General features: G+C 29.5%; 1 protein-coding gene across 1 annotated transcript in view; it reads left to right on the top strand.

The window, feature by feature from the left end:
- Positions 1-8,278, top strand: part of syngap1b (synaptic Ras GTPase activating protein 1b) — a 74,250-nt gene that overhangs the window by 42,285 nt on the left and 23,687 nt on the right. Inside the window, exons 9-11 of the mRNA XM_073847018.1 lie at positions 771-1,211; positions 2,612-2,788; positions 6,780-6,991. Of these exons, the coding sequence (XP_073703119.1) occupies positions 771-1,211; positions 2,612-2,788; positions 6,780-6,991 (830 nt within the window). The remainder of the gene's footprint in view (positions 1-770; positions 1,212-2,611; positions 2,789-6,779; positions 6,992-8,278) is intronic.

Here is an 8,278-nt window from a genome sequence, read left to right as displayed (position 1 = left end):
AGAAAGGATTTTCTTCCTCATTTTGTTTTGTCTTGTCCAGTACAAATATTAAATAATTCTTATATTAAGTGCTGTCATGAGTCCCTTGTTTGTCCTGCTGTTCTTCAGAAAAATCCTTCAGGTCCCACAAATTCTTTGGTTTTTCATCATTTTTATGTATTTAAACCTTTTCCAACATTGACTGTATGATTTTGAAATCCATCTTTTCACACTGAGGACAACTGAGGGACTCATATGCAACTATTACAGAAGGTTCAAACTCTCACTGATGCTCTAGAACACAATGCATTAAGAACTGGTGAGTGAAAACTTTTTGAATTTGAAGATCAGGGTAAATGTAACTTATTTTATCTTCTAGGAACAATGTAAATATGTTCTGTAGCATCTTAAGGGCAGTACTTAATGAACAAAATATGATATTTAGGCAAAATAAGAAAAATGTACACATCTTAATTCTGTTCAAAAGTAAAAATTTTCCTTCTAAAGCATCTATGAGTGTTTGAACCTCTTGTAATAGTTGCATATGAGTCTCTCAGTTGTCCTCAGTGTGAAAAGATGGATCTCAAACATATACTGTCATTGTAGAACCAGAAGGATTTTAATGAAGAACAGCAGCCAGTTTAACTGTTCAAGACAAACAAGGAACTACAACTATAACTAAACAAAACAAAAAAAAAACAGCTGTGGATCATTTAGGTAACAACACAGTATTGAGAAGTATCAGGTATATAAGTATATGGCTGTTATTTAAGCATGTGTCTCATGATTAGGAGCAGCAGCAGATGGCAGGCATGGCATCGCAGACCGGCACATCTCATTCATCGCTCGCCACGCCTCCTTCCACCGTTCAACCTGTCCGTCAAAGCTCCATGGCTCCTCCCACACAGCGCATGAAATCGCAACCCTCGCATCAGCTTTCCGTGAGTTCTGCCGCCGCCGCTCCTGCGGGCAAAACCAGGCCGCAGAGCGGAAACCTGCTCCAGTCCCCGGAGTCCGGCTTCGGGGGCCGGCAGCAGGGTCCACGGCAGCAACTCTCTGTCAAAGACAGCACCCCGCCTGGCCTGCCGCATCAGCAGAGCTCCACCAGAGAGAGCCAGGGGTCCCAGGGCTCTCAGGGCGGGACGCCGCAGTCCACACAGCAATCCAAATCACATCAGGAACGGCAGCAGATCCAGCAACAGCATCTGCTCAAGCCTACCATGAGCAAACAGGTGTTCCTATCAGAAACCATTACTCACTCTCACTGCTATCAAATGTGTGTTCTTGTCTAGTGTTTCATCAGCTAGATGTTTCTTTTCTGGAATTTTTTTTTTCATTTGTGTTCATTTGTGTTGGAAAGTCATGGGGAAAAGGTGGGAACATTAAAAGTTTAGAAAAGCCATTTAATGGGCAATAATTTAACAAATCAGATTTGAATACTTTAAATACTTACAAATATTTAGAGCTTGTAAAAAGGAAAAAGAAAAAAGACATAATTTATCCATCTGAACAGAAAACATAAGTAAATAAATGAGGTAAATTAAAATGATTTATTTTTATTAATTTTACTAACTTGTTAAATTTTTTCAAATTCTTAAAAAAGGCAATATTTATAACCCACAAAAACAAAAATCTTGTTCACATTTTAAAACACCTTACTTTTTAAATAAAAACAATTAGTAAAAAACACTCTAATTTATCCATTCATTTATTTTACTTTTATTTTATTTTTAATTAACAAATTTTTATGTAATTTTAATTTTATTATTTTACGTTTATTAAATACATAATAACTTTTAATACTTTTAAAGACTTTATAATTATATATATATATATATATATATATATATATATATATATATATATATATATATATATATATATAATACTTTTATATATAATTGTAATACTTTTGCAAATTTTAATTTTATATATATATATATATATATATATATATATATATATATATATATATATATATATAATTAAAATTTGCAAAAGTATTACAATTATAAGTCTTATATATAAGTCTTAAAAAGTAATAACATAGTAACATAATAAAAAACTGTTAAACACAACTGAAAGCATAAAAATTTAACCAGCATACTTAATAATTTCTTTTAATAATTAATTCATTGATATTTTTTATTTCAAAATTAAAAAGTGACAGTAACAACATTATAATGTAATAGATTACATTACATATAATATATTATATAATGTTGCACAAGATTTGTATTTAAATAAATGCTTTTGGTTTGGATTTTCTATTTATCAAAGAATCCTTAAAAAATGTATCAGTTTTCACAAAAATATTAAGCAACAACAATAAGCTTTCAACTAATAATAATAAGAAATGAGCAGTAAATCAGCATATTAGAATGATTTCTGCAGTAATGATGCTGAAAATTCAGTTTTGCATCACATGAACATCACATTTTGAACATCATTTCAAATTATAATAACATTTCGCACAATTACTATTTTTACAGTATTTTTGATTAAAAAATGCACCCTTGGTGAGCATTAGAGACTTTCAAAAAAAAATCTGTAAATAATACAGTGTAAATAATAATGATCCAACCCAAATGTCTGTTTCCACACTTACATGATATATATTTTTTTTCCTCAGGGCTCTTCCCAATCTCCATCCACTCTCAACCCCTCGACCCCTGCCTCTGAGCGAACGGTCGCCTGGGTGTCCAACATGCCCCATCTTTCTGCTGACATAGAGAGTTCCCGCATCGACAGAGAAGAATACAAACTTAAGGAGTATTCAAAGAGCATGGACGAGTCCCGTCTGGACAGGGTGTGTTTCTTTTTTTACTCTTCAAGCTATACTAGATACAGTCAAAAGTTTACATACACCTTGCAGAATCTGCAAAAAGTGAATTGCTTTACCAAAATAAGAGGGATCATACAAAATCATGTTTTTTTTTATTTATTTAGTACTAACCTGAATAAGATATTTCACATAAAACATATAGTCCACAAGAGAAAATAGTTGAAAAAAAATTAAAAAAATAAAAATAGTTGATTTTATAAAAATGACCCTGTCCAAAAGTTAACATACACTTGATTCTTAATACTGTGTTTTTTGTCTGAATTATCCACAGTTGTGTTTTTGTTTAGTGATGTTGTTCATGTTGTTTAGTTGTTCATGAATCCCTTGTTTGTCCTGAACAGTTAAACTGCCCGCTGTTCTTCAGAAAAATTCTTCAGGTCCCACAAATTCTTTAGTTTTTCAGCATTTTTGTGTATTTGAACCCTTTCCAACAATGAATGTATGGTTTTGAGATCCATCTTTTGACACTGAGGACAACTGAGTGACGCATATGCAACTATTACAGAAAGTTCAAATGCTAACTGATGCTTCGTAAGGAAAAACAATTCATTAAGAGCTACATTAAGGGGTGAAAACTTTTGAATTAGAAAAAGAGAGTAAATGTAACTTATTTTGTCTTCAGGACAAATTGTAAGTATCTTCTGTAGCTTCTGAAGGGCAGTGCTAAATGAAAAATATATATTTAGGCAAAATAAGAAAAAAATCTTCATTCTGTTCGAAAGTTTTCACCCCAGCTCTTAATGCATTGTTTTTTCCTTCTGAAGCATCAGTGAGCATTTGAACCTTCTGTAATAGTTGCATATGAGTCCCTCAGTTGTCCTCAGTGTGAAAAGATGGATCTCAAAATCATACAATCATTGTTGGAAAGGGTTCAAATACACAAAAATGCTGAAAAACCAAAGAATTTGTGGGACCTGAAGGATTTTTCTGAGACACTGCAGGTGAATAGTGTAAAAAAAAACTAATAGTTATCAACTTATTTACCCAGTTAATTGGATAATTGCAAAATAATTTTGTATGACAAGTTTTCTAAAATATTAAGTTTAAATATGCAAATGAGGCATTATTTAATAAAATATGTGCTAATTTGCTTACATTTCTAGTACAAAAATCGAAACACTGGATGAAGTCAGTTTCAAAACTTTTGACATATTAGAGTCAAATGTTTGGATATCTTATATTGTCACTCCATAATTTAAAAAAAAAAACAGACAAAAACAATGTTTTTTTTTTTTTTTTTTACCATTTTGGAGAAATAAAAAGGTGGATAAAATTAAGCAAATTATAAATGAACAAATCCCTCTGTAACAAACTTCAGAATATAGACAGGAATAAAAATGTAAAGTTTGGTTTGTGTAAGAGCTGCTGAAGTGGAGATTTATGGCCCAATGTAGGAGAAAAAAACTCATTTTGAGAAAACAGCCTTTACAAATATGGATTGTAATTGAAATCTATTGACACAAATAGATGAAGTGCTATAAAAGAAACACTTAACAGTATCTTTTGGGTGTTTTCTTTTCACTAGTCTGAAAAAAAAACTTTGTACAACACCAAAAAGCCCAAAATCTCAAGCTTAACAGGTGCATGAAAAAACAGTGCCTGCAGTGTATGTAAACTTTTGAACAGGGTCATTTTTATAAATTCAGCTATTATTTTCTCTTGTGGACTATATGTAAATGTCTTTTGTGAAATATCTCATTCAGGTCAGTATTTAGTAAAAAAATAACATGCATTTTGTATGATCCCTCTTATTTTGCTAAATTAATTAGCATTTTGCAGATTCTGCAAGGTGTATGTAAACTGTATGTGGGTTTATTATATTTAGATGGACAGGTATTGTCATGCTAGAAAGCTGCTTTGAATTTGAACCACTTTAGGGTAAATTAAAGGGATAGTTCACCCCAAAATTTAGACTGTTTTCACAGTTTCTCAAGCTTGATTCTTCCTCTGTCCTTATGCAAATGCACCACAAGACTCTCAGTTGTCAGAGTGCAGTTGTGTCTCTCACCTCGGCACACAAGTGTCAAGGAAATGCATATCATGTCTTTCACCTCTGCAACAGATGGTGCTGGCGGCCTCGTTTATGCATTATTTAAATATCAAATGAGAATGAGCAGCCTTTTGCAGTAAACAGACTTGAGGAGAGAGCAGCATGGGCTTTCAATCAGTTTGTCCCGGCTGCTCTTGACCCTCTGTTCTTTGTGTAGAGGTGACACCAAACTGCTTTTCGTTGTTTCACAGTGTGCCTATTAAAAGACAGGTTCATCTTCAGCTATGAATCAGCGTTTTTTAAACACATTTTCTCATTCCCGTGTGGTTTGGAAGGAGAATTTGCTCATTTGCATTGAGTGTAGTTGCCCATCGAGGCAATATTCTCATGCATGAATGACACGTTTCTTGCGGATAAGCTGCAGGGAGAAAAATCGTGCTTGCTTGTGAGTTGGTGAATTTGGGCAAATTTCTGAAAGTTGCTTATTACTGGAAAAACCACACTGTTTTGAAAACAGCTGAGCTACAAAAATATGAAAACTCTCATTATTTACTTACACTGATGTCATTCTAAACCTATATGTCTTTATTTCTCACAAAGATGATTTTTTGAAGAATGTCCTACTTAGGATATCCTTTTATATTCCACAGAACAAAGATTATAGAGTAAGATTAAGTAAATGAACAGCATTTTTAGTCACTCTAGGAGTACTTTATTACTTTTGCATGACGTTTTAGCATATTTTATGAATATATTTTTATTTAAGTTTATTAAATCCATTTAATAGATTTTGGTTAAATTGGAAATGTTTTACTACTTTTATTTTACTAATACCTTTTAAATGTTTTTACTGCTTTTTATTTTGAATTGATTAGTATTTATTTAATTATATAGTATATGTATATGTATTAAGTATATGTAATTTTAATGATATTATTTGACTTTTATTGAAATTGACTTTTCAATATTTTTTAAAACTTTTAATTAGTGTTTTACAGACTGTAATTATATTTAAAAATTTTATTAAAGCCATTTAATGGATAAGATCTTAAATATAATTTTTTACAAAATGATTACATTTATTTTAACTATTTTTGATACTTTTATTTTAGTTTTACTTACTTTTTATTATTTATAACATTTTTTCAAATGTATTTATTTTTTAAATGTTTGTATTTTGTTGTGTAATTTTAATTATATTTTTAAACTTGAAATTAGAACTTTTATTTTTGCGTTTATTTTTTAATGCTTTTTATATACAGAAGTAGCTTTTTTACCTTATTGTGTAATTTTTTTCTCCATATATTAATAGTCTATATTAATAGCCTTTTAATGGAATGTATAATTTTCAAACATGATTCAATTAATGGTTTAGTTTTTTACTTTAATTTTAATTTATTTTATTATTTATTCAATTGTATTACATTTTTTCCAATTTTTGTATTATTTTATTAAAGTGTATAATTTTATTATTTTTTTTTTTACCTTACATTGTGTTTTGTTTTTTCCCTAGATTTTAATAGTATTTTGAAAGTTTATTAAAGCCTTTTAATTGAATGGATTATACCTTGTTATTTATTTGTTAAAATAGTTTTATTATTTGTTACATTTGTATTTCATTTATAAATTTATTTGATTTTTGTATTATTTTATTAAAGGGTAGTATTTCATTAAAGAAGTACCTTTTTTTTAACCTTGTTAATTATAATTTTCAAAAATTATTTTTATTATGTATTGCACTTTTATGTAATTAATTGAAATAAATTTTTTATTAATTATTATTCCTTTAAAAAAAATTAAGTATAATTTCAATCACTTTTTTTACTTTTATCATTTGAACACTTTGAAAACTTTAGTAACTGACTCACCAACCTATTACCTTACAGTCTCATCAACGCCATCAAGATGAGCGTAACATCTGCTCTGCTAACATGCCTGCTATCCTCATCTCTCCTCTGGACGCAGGTGCGTGAATACGAGGAGGAGATCAACTCTTTGAAGGAGCGTCTGATGATGTCACACCGCAAGCTGGAGGAGTACGAGAGGAGGCTGTTAACTCAGGAGCAGCAGACCAATAAAATCCTGCTGCAGTATCAGAGCCGACTGGATGACAGCGAGAGGAGACTGAGACAGCAGCAGGTGGAGAAAGACAGCCAAATTAAAGGAATTATTGACAGGTAATATGAAAAAAGAGGCTGGAGAAACACTGAGCACTGGTTACATGATCACACTCGCTGTCTACTTACTTCACTTCATTTGACAAAGACCCCTTATGTAATGCTGTTTAGAAATAGTGGCCTGAAAAAGTTTTTGTCTGAATGTCATTGTGTTAGATAACAAAATATCACAATATAGCACAATTACTCCTTTCAAGCACAGCATTTCACAAAAAGTGATAAAAAAGATTATATACACTACAAGAAAGTGCATTATAGAAGTTTTAATGTGTTTAAAAGAAGACTGTGATGCTCTTTAAGGCTGCATTTATTTGATCAAAAATACAGTAAAAACAGTGATAATGTAAAATATTATTAAAACTATAATATACAGTTATATAATAACTGTTTTTTATTTGAATATATTAAAAATGTCATTAATTTCTGTGGTAAAAGCTGAATTTTCAGCATCATTACTCCAGTTTGCAGTGTAACGTGATCCTTCAGAAATCATTCTAATATTTGCTGCTCAAGAATCATATTTTTCTGAAAACCAAGATTGCTTACTTGCTTATTTATTTGTTTGTTTATTTATTTGAGCTTTTTTAAACTTTTAGTTAGTACTAGGAGTACTTCTTTATTGCTTTTTGCAGATTTTAAAAACATTTTAAAAGTTTATTCAAGCTATTTAATGGATACTATTTTGTTAATTATGATTTTCACAAATTGATTACATTTATTGCTTAAAAGTTTTTTTTTAAGTGTAAATTTAATTACATTTTTAACTTTTATTTAGAACGTCTTTTTTATATACTTTTAATACCTTACTATGTGGTGTTTTTTTTCTTCCAGATTTTAATAGTATTTTGAAAGTTTATTAAAGCCTTTAAATGGAATGGGTTATGCTTTGTTAATTAAAATTTTCAGACATTATTCAATTAATGTTTTAGTTTTTTATTTTAATTTTATTTTTATTATTTATTTTATTTTATTACAATTTATTTAATTTATAAATTAATAGACTGGAAAAAAAGATATAAATTATTTATTTATTAGGAAGTTCAAAAGAACAGCAATTATTTGAAATAATAGGAATTTTAAAGACTTTCGGTATTTTTTAACAGTTCATTAAAGACATTTAATGGATAATATTAATCAGAAATTATTTAATTTATTTATTACTATTTTGATACTTTTATTTGTACATTTATTTTTGATTTATTTTTGATTATATCTACATGTTATTCTTTTACTTACTCACAAATTCTACCTTACTGTCTTTCTATAAAAATAGATTTTAATAGTGTT

This window comes from Garra rufa, chromosome 9 (genome assembly GCF_049309525.1).
Source record: "Garra rufa chromosome 9, GarRuf1.0, whole genome shotgun sequence".
NCBI lineage: Eukaryota > Metazoa > Chordata > Actinopteri > Cypriniformes > Cyprinidae > Garra > Garra rufa.
Note: the sequence above shows the minus strand (reverse complement) of the source record. Positions and strands in the feature narration are given on the sequence as shown.